The 20203-nt window shown below is 41.8% G+C and overlaps 1 protein-coding gene across 4 annotated transcripts; it reads left to right on the top strand.

Moving 5' to 3' along the window:
* Positions 1 to 1557: 1557 nt before the first annotated feature.
* Positions 1558 to 19981, top strand: LOC135490725 (titin-like). 4 transcript variants are annotated; one of them, XM_064776124.1, is made up of 22 exons: positions 1558 to 1701; positions 2713 to 2785; positions 7424 to 7509; positions 7671 to 8021; positions 8244 to 11218; positions 11382 to 11471; positions 11588 to 11739; positions 11926 to 12082; positions 12233 to 12371; positions 12636 to 12694; positions 12966 to 13037; positions 13264 to 13332; positions 13513 to 13679; positions 14059 to 14094; positions 14803 to 14905; positions 15100 to 15243; positions 15497 to 15736; positions 15901 to 16023; positions 16386 to 16445; positions 17133 to 17162; positions 17634 to 17731; positions 17984 to 19981. In XM_064776124.1, the coding sequence occupies exons 1-22, from the start codon at positions 1683 to 1685 to the stop codon at positions 18018 to 18020; spliced, it is 5280 nt and encodes a 1759-aa protein (XP_064632194.1). In that variant the 5' UTR covers positions 1558 to 1682; the 3' UTR covers positions 18021 to 19981. The 4 variants fall into 4 exon arrangements, with proteins under 4 accessions (XP_064632194.1, XP_064632196.1, XP_064632195.1 ...); XM_064776126.1 differs by lacking the exon at positions 14059 to 14094; XM_064776125.1 differs by lacking the exon at positions 17133 to 17162.
* The last annotated feature ends 222 nt before the right edge of the window (positions 19982 to 20203 follow it).

The raw sequence follows: 20203 nt of genomic DNA, 5'->3' as shown, positions 1-20203 counted from the left end.
TGATTACAGAAGAGCCGGGCCGAGTTCACCGGGGAACGACCTCTCCTGTTAAATGCAGTTCACGACCAAAATATAGGCATGAGGAGCACTGGAGGTATCTGGAGTGGGCAGGCATAAAAAAGAAAAGACAACCTGGATCATGTCACATCTAGTCGGGACAAGGTACAGATTACATGGCACTTCAATCTTGTAGAGACATGTTACTTCCTGTAATGGAACACGACAGACTCTGTCGTGGGATGGCACATCCAGGGAAGACCTGTCTGACCCTGAAGAAATAATTGTGTACCCGTGGAAAGACCGAGGGATTCCTTAGATGCGACGTCAAAGTCGGAGAAAGACGCCACTTGATCTTCGCTTCAGATGACCAAATCGGCCTACTCAAGAACGCGAAGACTTGGTACGCCGACGCGACATTGAAAGTTGTCAAGTCACGCCATTTACCATGGTGAACACTGAACTCACTATGGTGAATCCCTGATCATTAAAATGCCACCTGATTTTTTGTCTTGTCCCGAGACTAGATGTGACATGATCCAGGTTGTCTTTTCTCCAGAATTCTAGTTTTGTGTAGCTGTCCATCTGACTGAGGAGAGCAGGAGATCAAAGTCACCCTTAATTACATAAAGAGACTACTCTGGACCAGACATTTAGGACAGTTATACCCAGGTTCTGGTCAGTTTAAACGAAAGTCCTTCCTCCCTAGCTCCCCTGTTGTATATCTGAGGGTGCAGGATCCAGGATTTGAATAACCCCCCCCCCCCTCCCAGCTCAGCTAGTTACAGCTATCAGCGGAGGATAAAAATATGACATGCAAATAAGAAAGAAAGGTTTGAAATGCGAAATTGAACACATCAGAGACATCAGAGCGAAAGTGAATACGAGGGCATTTCTGTTTTCGACCCCAACGAGCCTGCTTATTTTACCGTCGCTCTATATTGTTACCTGCAGAAATGACTTACGGTCAAAGAGATAGTAGTCACCATAGTCCTATCTCTTCTGGATATGCCCTCCCCATGTTGCCAGAGAGTGTACCAAGTATTTGCTGGATGTGCCATGCCCCTTCACTATGTGTACTGTATGATCTGGTGAATATCATTTTTTCTGAATGTGTGAATATTATTTAGGCGAACACTCTCAGTGAACCACCTTATGTATATTTGATCTCCTGTATACGACAAACGTGGTCCTCTGGATTGAATGAACTTTACTTATACTTTACTCTATACGTTCAGACAACGTCATATGAGCCACAAGAGTAGTCCCCTATGCTGAGAGAATCGACACAACATAATCTTTTTTCCACGTTTTTATTTCTGCTGTCAATAACACGAGCTTGCGATTAATATCTCTGACCTAACATCTCACTGTGCTCTAGACGACATGCAAACCAGGGCCCACTGCCTTAGACTGAGCTATCATCTCATCATGCTACAACCTGGTCGTCTCTTCTATAGAGCCTACCCGAAAAAGGTTTCGCCATAGTGGGAGCGAAACGACTGGGGCGAAACGTTAGGGACCGAAACGACCGCAATTCACTCATACTTGGCCCTAAAACATGTACAGTTTCAGGACTTTCAGCATGTTCAGGAAGTGAGGTAGAAACATGACTAAAGGGATTGTAAATCTTTAACCTAGAAGAGTTTTAGAGATGAACTTTATATAGAGTTGAGTTTGTGGCGATGGAATGTAAAATGCCTGGTGAGTTTTAGTTTTAGTCAACCACTATCATTTTTATTAACCAGGAAGCAGGTAGGCCTACTGACTGTTACTAAAAATATTAGTCTCGATACTATTAGGCCTATACTAGGCCTATGTAGTATGTACAGTGTACACTTGATACAGTGTACACACTTATAAACTTTGTCTCTGATGGTGTTAACTATCTACACATAGACATACTCAGTCAATAGACAAATTCAAACAAGTTTGATTTGGCGCTGACATGCATTTCACCTTGAACAACGCCGAGTCTTGGCTTTATTAGGCCTCTGACGACGTGTTCTGAATGTGCGCATTTGATTTGTTTGGTGCTGATTCGTCTTCTTCGAAAAGGCCTATGTCTGATGGATCTGACTACGCTTTAAAAACGCAATCACAGATGGCGCTGTCACTCAGGTGAAGGGTGATAAAGAAAATCATGAAATAGGCCTCTTGTCAAATATGCCTTTGCCACCTCGGGTCAAGAAAGCAAACCATCTCGATATTTACAAAAGATTTTCACGGTCAAAGATGCCATACAGCTGACAGTTTATAAGTTTTTAATGGTCAAAAATTGTAAATCTGATCTCAAGTGCTCTTGAAAGCAAGGGCATTCGGCCTACTTTATTGTACTTAAAACTTTGCCATCATGCTTGGTATTGGAGTTGTCCTAATTAAATATATTTAAACAGCAAACCGTATTTTATCATTTGATCTATTTCTGTATAAGACTGTACTCCCAGGACTACATATATTTTATAAACAAAACAAGCAAGTATGTAAAATGTGTATAGAAGACTTCAGTCCCTGTCACTGTGGGTTCACTCTCCTTTCCATGCCCTGTTATTTTTCATCCTTGTGCAAGACACTTTATCAATGTCATGTTCTTTTTCGGCCAAGGAGAACAACTTGTCTTTTATTTGTATGAGCTCGGACATAAACAGTGTACCATACCAAGTATGTATCACTTTCAGGGAAGACACTGATGTCCTTTACATTTAATGTTTTCAGTGAATGTGGTGAACCTGCCCAGGCAAGGCAGTCATGGACCAAGACCTGCCCCGCCACCAAAACCCAAAATCACGTAAGTCCCTGTTACGCTCTCATATCACGCTGGATAAACAGTTTCCCAACTAGTCGAGAATCGGGCAGCCATTCTAACTTACTGAGCAAGTCTTTAAACTTACTCTTTCTGTGCATATTGATCCCTACCTATCATGTGTATAGTCCCCCTTTTGGAGCATGCTGCATATCCTCTAATCTCCGGGATATGCACCTAGCAGCCTTCAAATGTAACAGCCCCAAAACATGGAGATACTTACCGTATGCAGAATAACGGACGTGAGGTACTACGAGAATGTATGTTATTGGCATGTAAAAACAATGCAAGTTAAAGAAAGTTTTGACAGAAACTTGTCTCAAGTCATTCATTGACTCTAGCTTCTGGCATGTCTGGTTTGAGACAAATAGCTTTTATGGTTTGGACTAATTACATAATCCCTCTTAATGCATTAACATTGTTATGTAAAAGTCCATTCTAATGCCATCTAAGCCGAGCAATTGGGTCAGTGTAGTTGTCGTACATTTAGGATATGGACTCCTCAAAACAGTAAGTTGGCGATGAACGGTATTGATCGAGACAATAACCATGTCAATGGTGGAAGGTCTTGTTCAGGGTGATCGATTCCATGAGGATGTCATTTGTCATATTTGTCACTGAAGTTAACTGGATTGTCTTTTCAAGTTAGAGGAGAGCTGCTCTTAAAAATGATCCATGAAAATCTGTCTACATGTATGCTGAACTCAAAGGAGACTTTGACCTGTCATATATGGCATTAGATATTGTCAGTTTAAATCACTAGGGCTTGTACTGAGTGACAAGAATGAGGTTTCTTTCTTTGTCAACATTGTGATGTCCTTCACCAGATTTCTGTAAAAAGTTTTTTTAAATGTTATGAATCCGTGGTTGTATAATGGTGATAGAGTGTGGACTTCCGCTGTTGGCATTTGATAATGAGGGCAGTGTGAGGATGTATATCCTGCACATATCCTGCATACCACTGCTGACCCCTCTTCATTTGTCATGACGCGTTGTTTAACCTCTCATTCACACTTGGACGTTATGGTACCGGTCTATTTTTTCATCACCACATTTGTTATTTCCCAGATATAGGAAGCAATCCATTGGTCTGAAGGATTGTCATGAAGAATAGAATATCTGAAATCTTAAACACGAATCTGTACGATTCCACATATGTGACCCGCTCTACCAAAACAAGGCGCTTGTCGCATCTGAACTTGACAGGTTGATACGGACTTGTTGTTCATTTCCCTATTGTAGACCTTTTGTGAAATGTGACCAAATCAGTTTGTAATAGATTTCACAAAAGGTCTACAATAGGGAAATGAACAACAAGTCCGTATCAACCTGTCGAGTTCAGATGCGACAAGCGCCTTGTTTTGGTAGAGCGGGTCACATATTGACTTCTCAGATCAAAGCTAGGTGGTTGGGCTCTTAGAGTTTCTGTCCGAGATGTGGATGACTCATGGCCACAGAATCTGTCAGGAACGCTGAACTCTTATCATGAACCTACAGATATAAAATTGGCCTTTACAAGACCTATCGGAAGCAAAAGGCAACACTGTATCATTTTAGCTTCAAGAATTTGTCACGAGCTTTTATAAGTAAACAATTCAATATTTCTCTTTGAAAATCACTTTGATCTTGTCTTTTTATATGTGGCTTACTATGAAGGGTGTCTCACAAAAAAGTTATTTATTTCACGCTGTAATATCGACTCCCTCATATATTTTTGCTGTAAGTCATGTTACCATGAACCACTTGTTTGTGTCCAGTTGTGTGTGTGTGGGGGGGGGGGGGCATTCTCATCATTCTCAAAAGTGGGAAGACCAGGTGGTGAGAGTGTCGCACGACGCATGCACCCAAACAAATGGGCACAAGTTGTCCCAGGGAAAGTCATCTAGTAACCTGTGTTTGACTAGCATCCCATCCAAGGCCAGGAGGAACTTCACTCCCAGCTTCTTTTACTTCAAGGTGCTCTTGAAATGACTGACGTGATCTTGAAATGACCTTCTTGATCCAAGACCACAGTTTTGACTATTTGCCAAGTTCCTGGTTTATTCTCCCGTTGGCAGTTTCCAGGGCAAAGTGTCCTTCCTCAAAGTAAGCTTATACTTAAACTCAGGATATCGCAAATTGTATCAGTTCTGTTGTTGATGGTGATGAAAGTTGTGCGAAGAAGTATTTGTCCAATTTTCCCTCCAATTTCATTTATTGATGTTCAGTGAGCCTTATTCTATGCTTTGCAAGAAGGACTGTTCATATGAGATGCAGTTTTTAACTGCAAAGGATACCAGGAATCATAATCCTAGTTTTGGTTTGGAGTGTGTACTCAAGTTCTGTTGAAAGTCAAGGATGGTTTTGGAGAGACTGTTGCAATGTTCCCAAGGGCCGTACTGTGTTCTTCTGAGGTAGGTTTTAACTTTTGGTGCACATGTCAAGTGAATATTTATTTGAGTCAGCTTCATTTGGGAGCACCAAGCTTCATGTGAAAACCTTAATCTGTTTCAAAACACCTAGCCAATAACCTCGGGTACATACATAAATTGTAGGACAATACTGAAAAACTTTATAATAATCAAAAGGAAACTTCCGAAACCTGTACAGATTATGCAGCATCGACCAACCACGTACAAAGAGCTGCCAAAGGTTCATTGTCCCTTCTGCATATGATTGTGTCATTTAAGGAAGTTGACATGTCCACTCATATAGGATTAGTCACATTTCAAAAGAGTCATGCAAAACACCATTCCAACTGTGCAATACTGAATTCCATGTACTTGTAATTACCATTGACTCCACAACAATGATTATTTATTACCATGAATCAATGGCACCAATTAACTCCCTCCACACTCAGGCAGTTTTTTCCAACAAGATTCTGGATGGAAATACATGTATTGTTGATTTATGCTTTTGGATAAATTGTATTCGTTCGTTTGATCTGTTTCATTTGTGTCTTCGTCATATCTGGAGTTAAAGGACACAAAGCATTTGTTTCTGAGGTTATGATATGTGACTGCTGACTTGCTCATCAATTGTATCTGCAACTGGGCAGTGAGTTTTTGTTGATCTGTGGACTTGCAGTTGTTTTCCCAAAGTTTCCTCTTGATTTGAGAGTGAAAATGATTTGGCATATTGAGGGTTCCCATTTGGACAAGGGTTGTGGGTCAGGATTCCGATCTCAAGCTCAAGCAAGCACTGAATAACACTTCAACTACCTGATTACCCAGAGTTTCTCTGTAAAATTCATTGTAAAGCCCGAGACCTTGGTCCGTATAAAAGGGAAGTAAGAATTCTCCACAGGTCACTTATAAAGTCAAACGATTACAGACTCGTTCTGATGTATTTGAATTAATGGCATGTAATGCGGAGATCTCGGGGAGGTCACGAGATACTTTGATATCCTGGCAATCTTATTTGGTGCCAGGTTCATCAAGTTCAGAACTAGCATTATGTTGTTTGTCATGAAAAGTACATTGCTCACGGGCTGCTTCAAGGCACGTGCCATACTTATTCAGAAACTTTCTCTGAATCAAAATTCGTTCAAGCTTCTCAAGTACAACGTTATCCTGTATAAAGTACAAGTGTGTCCGGCATTATGTTCATTCTTGATTGAATGATATCATGTTTCAGGTTTGTTTTACGGAAGTTTTCAGGCATGTCAGGGTCAACCAATCACTTTTAAGTTCAGTGATTTGTGTTCTAGAACCATGCCACACCTTTCAACAGAAGTGTAGCATCTAAGAGATTTACTGGGAATATTCACTTTAGTTCTAACAAGTCAAAGGGTGTGTATTAGTCCTTTTCAGCAGAGATTTTTCTGATTTCAGCTCTGCTTGCTCAGCAGCTCTTATTTCCTTGAGTTGTATTGAGCATTTCATTGTGTTGTTGTGTCAGATATAGCCTATTGCCAGTTTCAACGAATGCATGTCACAGATGACATGTACCAGTGAAGTGATTGTTTGTTATTGGGAAATGCCATAATTGACCAGTTTTGTATAATTACGGTACAGTAATCACGTCAGTGATTCATTGTGGTGGTGTAAGTCATACGAATATGAATGTATGTTTGTATTCAGAGTGAAAACCACTGACCCGGTAGAATAGAAGTGAGCAAAAGAGAAGTTCCTTGTGTTTCACATTGAACATGTTTGAATAAACAGATTTTGTGTCCTTTATTGGGCAAAGACTGACAGGAAGATCATCATTGGATTAACTCCTATTTGTTAGCATTTAGAATAGGTCACTAGTTGTAATCCTGAATTGTCATGCATGGAGTAGGAAGCTTTCAACCCTATTGGGCTTGTTGTCGTTAAGGCACCAGCATCATGATTCCATAAAAGGTGATTAGATGTTGTCGTGAGTGAAGCCTCAATCATCAACATCATCACACTCTCGTGACTACATGCCGTAATTGGTCTTCTCTGGTAGTATTGGGTCATTTCAATTGTTCATTCAGCGTCACTTCTGTCATAATTGAATTAGGACAAGTGTCACCAAGACAGTCAGATGTACCACCCACAATACATTTGTGTCTTCTCCAGCCATGATAGTTCAGAGACTAGGACTTTAATCATGTTGAAAGAGCATTTGACCGCAGTGCCTAGTCTTGTCATTGTTAACCCCTTGTTGTTTCAGGCCTGGAGCATCCACCAGATTTAAAGGGTCTCCTCCAGCCCTTCCAAGGAATTCTCCTGTGGCACGTGTCAAACCAATGAAACATGGTATGTACGATGTAGATGAGGAAAAGTAGCCCGAAGTTGGAGACACGCCAGTGTGACACCATTCTAGAAGCTTTAGATACAAAAATAAGTTCATTTCAGTTGAAAATGTGAGACAATACTAGTATGGACAGGTGATTACATGATCATTATTTGATTTCCAGATTCCTTGGATTCCCCGAATGCCCAGCTCTCATCATCTCCTGGTAAGACACCTCCTCCATTACCATGCACACCACCGAAAGGATCACCAACAAAACTCTCACCAAAACTGCCAGCAAAGTTTCCATCAAAGCCTCCTGCTCTTGGAGTGGGGAAGCCGACGGATGGTGAAACCAGCCCAGCAGCAGCAAAGGCAGACTCCGAGTGTCCACCTAGTCATGAAGCAGCTCAAACTCCCAGTGATGTCACAACATTGTGTCAAAAAGGATCTCCAAGTTCAGCCAGGAATTCGCCTAAAAGAAGCCCACTTCCAGAGGTCAAGGTCATAAGAAGTGATCTTGAAGGGTCTGCAGGTGAGTAAGGTTTAGGCATCGATATAAGACCGTTGATCAAATTTCATGTGGAAATTGGCATCAAAATCTATATGTCTGCTCTTTCCAAAACTTGTGAGGTTTTGTCTTGTGAAGGGTCGCAAGTTATCACTAATGAATATGTAGTTGGTTTGATTTCACTTGTGAATGGTTTTGAAATGTCATCAACTATATTTCACCCATTCCTTTGTTTTCTAATTACAGTCTCAGAAACTGCTGATGTTGAAAAGGCACACATCAAGCCACCAAAAGCGGCTCCAGCGCCCCCTATGAGGCCCCGAGCTCCCACAGCGAAAGGAGTGCCGAAACCTGCGCCAAGGAAACGTTCTTTAACGTCGTGGTCATCTATTGACCAGGGGACTCCAGAGCCTGAAGACACTGTATCTCCTGCATCTCCTAGATCACCCCTACGGCCACCAGTTCCTAAGCAACGAAGCTTCGAGAACAAGCCTCCAAGTCCTCTACCAGTAGCTCGGCTGATGCAGAAATCTGCGTCAGTGGATGAAGAACCTAATCTGAAGTCAGCTGGTTCGCCTACTTCTGCTAGGCCTGCTGAACCGAAAGTAGACTTTTCTTCAAAGTTGGCTGGTTTGTTGGTTCAGGGTCCAAAGAAGATAGGGAGCAAACATGGAATTGATTCAGGTGATGAAGTGATGGTGGAAGCTGGTATGAATGAGAGTTCTGGCTGTGAGATTGAACAGAAAGGTGTCGTGGACAGAGAAGTTAAGACTGAAATCATCAATGACAATCAAACTCACACGCAAGCTTTGAAAATTCCACCGCGTAAAAAGAAGAATAAGAAAAGTCGGGAGTCAAGTCCTGCTGGCCCTGATCGTCAGTTGGTAGCGGAAAGTAAAGACCATTCTCCAGAAATCATTGATAAGACGAAAGAGATATCCCCTGAGGTTGACCAAAATGCTAATGACATTCACTCAGAACTTGAGCATTCAAGTTCTCCTAAACCAACAGCAAAGTCTGTTGAACAAACTTCGTCTGTTAAGAGTGATAAAATTGAGGACACTAATGTACAATCTCCTGTTCAGGTAAATAAACGTGCCAAGGAACTTGCAAGTTTAGTTGCAAAAGGCTTGCAGCATCAGTTAACAATGAAATCTAGGCCAAGTATTTCTCCAAAGCCAATGTCGAGGTCAAACTCATCTGATGGTGGCCTCACGCCATCAGAAAATGAAGAGGACAGACTACTATCGCCAACGCAAACACCTCCGCATCTGCCAGAGATCGGTTCAGTTGGTTCAAGGGAGAAACCTCGTTCACCGCAACCAGTGATTAAACAGCCTTTATTGCCACCAAGGTTACCACCAAAGTTTGAGGAAGGTGAAAAGAAGGATACAAGATCGGGTATGGCAATGGTTGAGAAGAGTGAGGGGGATGATTCAAGAAGAGGCAGTGGTCACAGCGTCACATCACAGACCTCGGATGAGGCAGAGAACGAGCCACCACCTCCAGTGCCTGTCAGAACAGCACCAAAGATGAAGAGAGACAACTCCATCGATATTGTGGTAACTCCAAGCTCTCCCGATGTTGCCAGTAGTCATGGTAACCAGGGTAAGAAACGAGAGAAGCGTCCACTCCCACCTTTACCAACCCCTGAAGAGGAAATAGTTGCGTCTTGTTCCTCAGTGAAAGCACAAGGTCCTCGTCTGCAGAATCGACCCCTCCCACCTGTGCCAGGTAAAGAGGAAGTGCCACGACCGGCTAGGAAAGCTCCTGGTCCTCCGCTTGGGCGCAAACGAAGTAAATCAACTCCTGGACCAATCCCATTGCACTTGGAGGAGTTCCGGCCAAGAAGCCAAGATGTTGATGAGAAGAAAAAGTGGACAGATGAAGATGAGAAAACGTTTCTGGAATTGAAGCAGGTGTCGGAGAAATTAAAAAGGGTGGGCTTCGTAGATGTTCACAAGGTGGAGCGGCCTGTAACGAGGCAGAGCAGTCGTGAGGGCCGACCAGTGTTTAAGGCTCCCCCACCTCCCCCTATCGATGGGGCAAGCACTGCTGATCGAGGTTCACAGACACCGGTTGAAGATGTGATCAAGTTTGATTTTGAGGGTCTGTCTGATGTGATACTTGAGGAGGATGAGGCCACTGCAGGGGAGGTGACAAGAGTTAGCAGAGTTGGTGAAGGGGCAGCAGCTACCATTGTGTCTCCGACTTCTCCCGTTTCAAAGGAAGTCCGTCGACCATTCCGAGTAGCTCCACCCCCTCCACCCCCTAGACCTAAATTGCTGGATGAAACAACTGAGGAAGGACATTGTGATGAACTTGGGTACCTGTCGCCAAAACAACAAGATTCTCAGTCTGCGAATTTGGAGGAGTATTCTTATGTTAGCAGTGAGTATTATCCTGAGGAGGAAGGTGAGAAACAACGCAGCGATTCAAGCCTCAGCTCGCAGCATATTTATGAGTTTGTGGACACGTCACGAAAGGAGATTATAGAAAGTGTATCTGATGTGCCTGTTGATGATACTTATGAGGTTCCAGGGGAGGTGATGATGAGACAACATTCATCAACGTCTTCACACACGTATCAGAAAATGGACCCACCGCAGGCACCACCAAGGCCTAAGCGACAAACACTTCGACAGAAAAGTATGGACATTTTAAGCCTTGTTGTTCCAGTTGATACAGAGATCCCAGCTAGAGATGTGAATGCTGATAATGAGTACATCTATCCTGGTGCTCCAAAGCCAACACTGGAAAGTCAAAATATCCAGTGCGAGTCAACGTATGATATATCGAATATACGTCTTTCGAGGGATTCGGCGGAAACACAACGTCAAATGGAGGATGATTTAGATGGAGCTGATGACTATATACTCCCCGGCAGACCGCTTATAGAATCAGAGTCAACATATGATATCAGTAGCACACCTATCAATTCACCTGTGAAATTAGACCTTCAACGCAATGACTCTCGGAATTTGAATGATTTACAACCAAAACATAACTCCTTGACGTCAAGTACCAGCAGTGATAATCATGATTATTTTGACATGACGGGTGTTCCTCGGCGCCATTCCTTCACAGAACACAGCCTGAGTTTGGGCAGTTTGCAGCTGCAGTCCCTGACAGCATCACAGGAAGAACTCTGGCACGGAGGGCAGAGTGATTACTCGGACACAGCAAGCGAGGAGGAGACTGGCGATGATGAAGATGAGAATGTGAGTAACCTTGGTAACTGCACTGATCAGAGTAAACCTCTTTGTTTTGAGAAATTGAAGATCTCATCTTGAAACCAGACATAATTTCTCAGCTTGTCTCCATGTTGTAACCATGTTGATTTGGCTTTTACCTTGCATTATTCTCATTTCATATCATGTTTAGAAACCAAAGAAGCCCAAGGTATTTTACATAGCCAGGGAAATCATGACGTCCGAAGAAGTTTTTGTGGATGTGCTCAAACTGCTCAACTTGGTGAGTTCAAAGTCTCTGTTCTTGTTGACATTTTTGGTGTTGTCTCTCTGAGGCATTTTAGTTTCATGTTGATCAGAAATCGAAAGTGATGCAATTCTCTTATTACATTGTTACAGGATTTCCGTCAAGCCGTGAGCAGCACTACAGAGGAGGTTGGCCGCCCAATCATCCCATCGGTAGTCTTGAATCGGATACTTCACTACCTCCCCCAATTGGAGAGTTTCAATTCTGAGTTCTTACAGGACTTGCACAAGAGGGTGGACAACTGGTAGGTTGTGTATTGTATTATTATCCCAACCCTCCAGGGATATGCCAGGGGATGGGCTTACAAGTCACTTGATTGATGTAGTTTTTATACCCTGGCTTATTAAGGGTGCTAAATCCTAAAGACAATTAGGAAACCGAAGGTTGTGGCCAATGACAGGATCATGTATCTGTTGTTGTCCCATTCCAGGGAAGACGATCCCCGAATAGCAGACATTTTCGTGTGTAAAGGTCCATTCCTGAGGCTGTATATTGGATACATCAAGGGGTTTGATGAGATGATATCAATGTTTGATGATGCGTGTAAGAAGTACCCCATCTTCAATGAACTGGTCAAAGATTTTGAGGTAAGTTTTTGGATTCGTACAATGTCGGATGACTTCTTCCAAGCCAAGAAATAACAGAGCTGGCCTAAAAAACGTGTATTTAAGAGAGGAATTCATTAAGATTTCTCACCAACTGTCCCCATGGTCAACAGTGTTTCCTTTTCTCTCTAGGGCAATGAACGGTGTGCCAATTTAGCCCTGAGGCACTACATGCTGAAGCCGATCCAGAGAATCCCACAGTACAAGTTACTCCTCCAGGACTATTTAAACCACCTGTCTGAGCATTCAATAGACTACAAAGATGCATCAGGTAAGTTGATAACTTGATCAAGCCCGGCCTCCTTGCCCAGGTCTCCCAACAACCTTTGGTCGAGATTTCTTTGGAGCCACATTCTCATAACTCTGAGCGTCTTTTCCCCAGAAAGACACATCCATGACATGATGACGTAGTATACTTTGTTGTCGATATCAGCATGGTGCACCACTGGTCAAAAGTGACATCACTGCACAAGCTCCGTAGCTCTGCCATATTCTGCAATAACAACCCAACTCATTTTTGTTCATCTTGTTTCAGCTGCCCTTGCGATTGTTAGTGAAATAGCTACACATGCCAATGAAAGTATGAGAGAAGGGGTAAGTGAATCAGCTGTATTCTTCTGGATTGGGTGTTAAGTGAATATAGAGTCAGCTCGTTGGCCATTGCTTTGTTGTTGTCAGTTTCCTCCAAATGGTTGTCTCTGTATCTGGATCATCTTGGTGTTTGTTCGTGTCACCAGACAAGCTCAACGTACTCCAACGTTCACTTGACAGTAGTCTCTTTCTGGAATACAACCTAGAAGTAACAAATGTGACCATAAAGCATTTACGATATCATATTCCAAGCAGTGTTATGTTTGAATTTCAGGATAACTTTCAGAAGCTGCTTGAAGTCCAAAACAGTCTCCATGGGAACTTTGAGGTTGTCAAACCGGGCCGGGTAAGTAGACACCTGTGAATATGCAGAGTCTGTCGTCACCTGAACAATGTCTCAAAACATGGCAGCTTTCTTAACCTCTGGATCGATTGAACTTTAACTTTGTATATGTGTGCCCCTAGGTCAGGTAAGCTCTGAAATCCATGTTCGCTCCAGTCTCCACATGGCTACTAAGTTTTCAACCAGCTTGGATCAGGTGTTTACATTTCATAACCTTTTTTGTTTACAGACGTTGATAAAAATGGGAATCCTCCAAAAGCTCTCGCGGAAGGAAGCTCAGCCACGGATGTTGTTCTTGGTGAGTAAGTAATAGCTAGAAGATTCCCTGTTGTAAGAGTACTTTCAGATGACTGATTTTGAAGCTGAATTTACTTCATGTGATTCTGACTCTGCCCTCGAATGTTATTTTTGTTTGGTTTAGTTTTATTGGGAATCCTTCTTCCAGGATTGTTGATGATGTTTTGCATTATCATTCCAGTTCAATGATGTTTTACTGTACACGACACCAATAGTAACAGGGAAGGAATACAAGCTCAATCATGTCTTATCGTTGGCTGGGATGAAAGCGTGTAAACCAACCCAGGAAGAATTCCAGAATGAGTTCAGTGTGATCAGCATTCAGAGGTCATTCACCATCAGTGCAAAGTAAGTCTTTACAGTTTTATGTTAAAGTGAGCCCACTGCTCTTCCCAACCTTCTACTCCCATACCCTATCTTACTGATCGGAGTATTCCACTAACAGATCATTTTACTAACAATGACAACAACATGCAAAATGATTGGCTAATAAATCTAATGCACATTCAAAACGACCTCTCCTGAGTTGGTGTCCTGAAGTTTCTTGTTTGCAGCCCTTGAACTTTCCTCTTTACTTGTCAGTCTGATGTTTAAGGAATTGATTCCAATCTGTTTGTCAATTGGTTGGAGAACCTGCAGGTTAACTCTGCCACCATAGCTAGAAGCACCAACATTTTGTACCCTACTAGTTCCTATAACTGTTAACATTCAATCCAATGTTTTATAGGATGGATTTTCCACATTATCTAGTTTTTGACTGCAGGTAACAATCTTAACCTTAACGTTGGAAGGATGGACTCTTTGATGAGTCCTGTTTCCCTGCATGGAGCTTGGCTTTTGACTGATTGTAACACATTCCAAGTTAGCTTGACCCCAAGTTAGCATGGCTTGCAAATCTATGCCGTCAATCATCAGGTCCCGTTCTCCCCTACAATAAGCATGTCTAAGTACCCGGTACTTTGATCCAGTAGTTTTGACTGGAATGTGTTTAAAAATGTAGTGGACTTCAGCACCAGATTGATGAGTGTTAGTCCAAAAGATCTAACCTTGATATTGTCTGGGTTATAGGCCTACTGTCATGACTTTGGCCAACATGTGCTTTTCTCAGCTTCTGGTCTAACATGTATCTGGCTGTTAGTAGGAGCGCAGTAGTTATCTCATGCAATAGCTAGAACATTCCATGTTGTACATATTGCTGATTATGTGTGATGAAGATGATGAGATGCCTGTTATGGTCAATGAGTCTGTGACCCATGTCATCATAAGAATACCCCTGGCTAGATGATTCCTTGCCTGACAATTTCTGGACAGAAACCTGCCAGTGCAGTGTTAATTCCTTAACAATACATCTGGCTTTGATCTACTGATTGATTTCCTTTGATGTAAATAATCAATTGTCAGCTCTTTCTGTTGGGTCCAAAGTATACTATGATGTGATGTTGGCTAACGACTTGTCTCATTTCTTCTCCAGCACCCCAAGGGAGAGGGACGCATGGCTCGCAGCATTGACCCAAGCAATTGAGGACAATGCAGAGAAGCGGAGCACATTTGAGCAGGCAAAGACCCACCCTGAGGTAAGACCATCTCTTTTTTACCCTGGTTTTATCCATCGTCACCTACCTGAGAGGTCAAGTGCCAATCCCTAGGATTGTGATGGTGAAGTAAGAACTCACTCACGGTGCCGGAAAGGTAGCTCGAGGGTCAGTCTTTTAACATTTCATCTCCTGAATATATTTCTCTGCCAAATAATGTACGTTCATCATTTCAGAAATTAGTTATGGTCGACAAGGACTTCCAGCTAGGGCTGCAGGCCCCGGTGTGGGTTCCTGATGCCAGGGTAACCATGTGCATGCTGTGTACTTCAGAATTCACGGTGACGTGGCGACGACATCATTGCAGAGCATGTGGCAGGGTGAGTAGCACGTTTCTCTATCTTTGTCTGTGATCATTCTTGTGAGCTAGTGTTACATGCCGTTCCGGTTTGGTGGCACTAGGATGACACCATCATATTTCTCCTATGAGTGGGAACTTATCAGCCTTCTTGGGCGAGATGCCATAGTCTCTCAGTTACGGTTGTTGGACAACTCACGATTAGTTAATTGATGTTTCCTGTTGATTGTCAACACCTTTTATTCAGACTTTTGAACTTCGAATCTTTATTCCAGGTAATATGTGGTGCATGCTCCGACTACAAAGCTCCATTGATATACTTGAAGAGCAAGTCAGTGCGCGTATGTCGTGAATGCTTCGAGAAGATAGAGCCAGTAGCGGCAGCTGAAGATGGACGGTTGACACCGACGGCTGAGGGTGAGGAAAAAAGGCCACGGAACACCAGCGAGAGCTTTAAGAAGTCGAAAAAATGGGTGAATCGGTTACATATAAAGAGGCCATCAGTTCTCAAGGAGGTAAGTTGTGTTTGTCTGTGTCAATGCTTCAGATTTTGACTGCCAATCTTGCAGCAGTATGATATAATGAGAACAAGGTGCGAGACGAGGATTATGAGATAGAAGCCATTCTATGTTCTCACTAGTTTCGTTTTCACCTCGATGATGTTGAATTACCATTCCAGGTTCAAGCGAATGACACTGGCTCTGTAATGAGTGGCTACATGAAGGTGATACGCGGCAAGAAATGGAAGAAACGATGGTTTGTCATCAAGGACAAAGTGCTGTATACATACAAGGCGAGCGAGGTGGGTTGTCTTGTCACTTACTCTGGAAGGTTATAGAACACAAGGAAAGGTCAATCTGCTGTTATTCCCAACTGTTCTCCTCCATGAGTTATAAAACTTGAGATCCAAATTGACAAAGTCAGTCTGCACATTGTAAAACTTCTGATTCCTTTTTCGATGTGGTCCTTCTCCTGAGCCTCTTGTGGTTGAGGTCAACTCTTGAGAGTATACAGTGGTCCTGACTTCCGTGTTAGGAATCACAAAACTTCTTTCTGAGTTAATAATCCTACCTGATTCCTAACATTTAGTTTTGAGGATCAAAGAAAATTACACTTTGATTACTTGTGCAGCTTGATCACTAAATTTGGAACATTTATTTTCAGGATGCTGCAGCTTCAAGAAGTACACCTCTCCTTGGGTATGAAATCAAGACTTTTACTGAGGTGAGCCCTTTACTCTCCATACATTGGTCTAATCTTTTCACCACTAACTGACCAATGATTAACACCTTCAGCGCCGAACCACGTAGATCAACGTGGCCCAAATCCCCCTCTTTGAGCTGGTCATCGGAGTCTCACGGACTTCATGAGAGAACTACGCCATCGCCATCTTCAGGGCAAGGTTGGAACTGAAAGGGCCAAACTATCTTTTCGGTTCCTACCGTGCCCTGAAGATGGCGATGGCGTAGTTCAGAACTTCATGAAAGAACTACGCCATCGCCATCTTCAGGGCACGGTAGGAACCGAAAAGATAGTTTGGTCCTTTCAGGCCCCCTTTCAGTTCTAGCCTTGCCCTGAAGATGGCGATGGCGTAGTTCTTTCATGAAGTCCATGAGACTCTGATAACCAGCTCGAAGGGGGAGGGGGATTTGGGCCACGTAGATCTACGTGGTTCGGCGCTGAAGGTGTTAATGATGATTGTGATTACATGTTCTCTGAGGAAGGCATGTATTAAATCTAAAAGTACTTTATAGCTGAATCCATTTGTTTGAACTCTGCCCAGCAGCCGGAATATATCAGGATGCTCTTTGCACAACAACAGGATAAGATGCCTTTGAAATCATTAGTGGTTTGGGTTTTGGTCTTGATTGAAGAGTTAACACAGTTGTCTTGGTTTCCATTGTTTCTTAGGCCGATACGAATGATAGCTTTTTGGCAAAGGTAGGATGATGATTTGGTGTGGCATTTTCCCTGTAAATTTTGCACCTGACTCCCTTGGCCCATTAAGGACTGGAGTATACCTGTGGGGAAAAAACTCCATGGGACAACTGAAAAGTGAAGACAATGTCACAACCTGTCCTTAAAGGGTTCAACCTCATGTTTTATATTCTAGACTAACAGCATAGTTTCCATTCTAATACTTGTAATGGTATGTTCCTCTACTAACCTGATAGCACAGTCCTGATTAGCATCACCAGAAATGTTTCAACGATCTCTTCAACTCATCTGGCGATAGCACTTGATGAATTGCCTTATAGTACAACACCCTTGGTTGAAGTCTGTAATCCTTGTTTGCACAGCATGTACTCATAATGCTTTTGGAGGAAATATAACATTGTAGGGTAGCAATTTCCTACAAGACAAGACACTCTCTCACTCCATCAATTATCAGTCAAATGCTTTATTTTCCAGTACTTTGAGAATGCAGAGCCAAGTCTAGTCTTTCAAGTTTCGCACAAGGGAACAGATCCAGTTGTGTTTCGGACGGAGAGTGCCTCCACCAAAGATAAGTAAGTTCTCATCAGATCTTTGAAAAACATGATTGTCCAGAAATTGAAAAGAACATTACAGTACGTTCCATTTTCTTAGTCTTGCCTTGGTGAAATGTTTCTGGATTAACTGCCTCCCGAATAAAAGACTGAAGTTTGACCATTGGTTAAGCAACATCCTTGCTGATTTACTTTTCAGTTTGATGATAGGTGGAGCTGTCCTGAGCTATCGATATCATGAAGTCGTAACCTCGATTTTCATTCTAATTTCAGGTGGATACAGGCAATAAAAGATGCAACTGTCGCATAGATACTTCATTCACATGATGAAACTCGCCATTCAGAAAATCGTTTCATTGGAAAAGAAACTTCGTCACCAGATGGTGGATAAAACTATGTGGACCGACAGACTTTATGTCACTCAATGTAACTGCTGCTAGTGATTCAGAACAGTGTGGTTGTGAGCATCATAATACTAGTCCAATTATAAATTGTTGTCATTTTGCACTACATGTATTTTGTTATCAATTCTATTTTATAAGTTGTGTACATCTCACAGCTGTAGAATCCCTGCTTCTATATAGTGTGCCATTTGATCTGTAAATAGTGATTGGCTCAAACCAGTTTCTAGATGAGTGGCTGAATCAAATCTTGATCTGCACAGCTTAGTGAACATTGTTATAATGTGATATGAATATTGCCTCAAAATTTGCTAAAAGTATATTTTATAATTGTCAGATTTGATATATTGTATTTTAGTACTGTGTGCATAATTGTATTTTTGGATAATTTAAACAAACTGTGCTATTTCTCTCCCAATTTTTACAAGTCCGGATTACCTTCCGAATTTCTTTTTAGAACAAATTTGACATTGTGAACTTTGACAATCATTTCACCAGTGTTACCATAGTTACTAGATGTTTCTATCATTCCAGAGATTATTATTGAGTGAGATTTTGATTCAATACGCTATTTTTGATTTCATGTTATCACCTTGGATGCCTTGTTAACTTGGCTTGTTATTGGCTCGTTAGACAATATTTGGGTGATTTGTACTGTAGAAGGAAACCAGGCTACCTGGATGAAACCTAAAAGAGAGTCGCCTCTCTATAGCAAGGGAGTATACAGGAAATCAAACCCGGGACCTCAGATGTGACAGGAACTGATGTCTCCATTGCACTAGTCTGATATATATACGTAAATACCTCAGGTTACTGGAGCAATTTGTGGCACACATCTCTACTTGTGGTTAGAAGAAAACTTGTCCCTGTCCCTGTAGAGAATAGTTGAACTTTCCTACAGTCTTTATTGTGAAATAGTATGTGATCTTTGTATATATTGGATAGATTTTCGATGAGATTGCTGGTCAAACTCGGATTTTCCCCAAATTTGATTACCCCAGAAATTTGCTAATTGTTAATGTTACCAAATGACGGGTTGACGACTGTGTCAGTTAATTAACCAAGAATAAGATTCCAATGCTAATCTACCGTAAACCTACTGACATTGACTTCAGATCGTTTATGTTGTTGATAACTGCTGGGAAGTGCAACTTTTGAAATCATGTCTACCATCAATTGTCAACTTTGTCTCAAAGGGTCAGTACATCAAAATTTTGATCAGAATGTCATGAGTGTTCCTACTATGTATATACATGCCAATGAGAAAAGAATTCCTGTGTGATCTTTAATGCACACAAGGCAGGTGATCTACTGTAGTGTAACTACAGGTGAGTCATAAAGTGTAAAATGTCAATTCAGATGTACTGGACCTTTAAAGTTTCTTTCAAATCAAATTTATGATGCAGTGTTTTGCATTATACTCAAGATTGTGATATAGTTTTATAGAGTTTGAGATGGCAGTTGTATACATGTACATTTGCATGTAATAGGCCAAGTAATAATTGTCCTGTTGTTAAATTAGATGAATTTTCACAAGTGTACTGGGCCTTTAATGGTTCACTATTGAAATTTATGATTTTGTACAAGTTTTATTCCAAACAATTCCGCTTGCAAGAGATCAAAGCTAAGTACTTATAATCAATCGACATAATGGTTCATGATTTTACTCATGTAAATCTATGGGTCCAAGATATTATTTCCAGCTCAGATGTTGTAAAGGGAATCAAAACTTAGGAGGCTGTTTACTTATCCTCATTGTGAATGTTTATAATGAAGCATACTAGAGATGCCATGGTGTGCAATAAAATATTGTAAATAGTTGTAATTTGGCAGAAGTGTATCAAATATACAATAAAGTATTGATTATATACAGGTATGTTAAAAATGGCTTTGTTTTTTCTGTTGGTGAACTGAGGCCTGACAGAGGTGGATCATTATTTCAGAAGAATACACCAGGAGTCAACCCAGAGTAAGCTCTGAACCTGTGACCGGCCCCCTGACTTTGATAGATTCCCATTCAACAATATTGTTGTGAGCGGTGGCTGGCAACCTTAGGAGTGACTATGGCCATAGTGGTCGAGCTACGTCACAA

The sequence above is a fragment of the Lineus longissimus genome, chromosome 7, assembly GCF_910592395.1.
Source record: "Lineus longissimus chromosome 7, tnLinLong1.2, whole genome shotgun sequence".
NCBI lineage: Eukaryota > Metazoa > Nemertea > Pilidiophora > Heteronemertea > Lineidae > Lineus > Lineus longissimus.
This window is presented reverse-complemented; position numbering and strand designations above follow the sequence as displayed.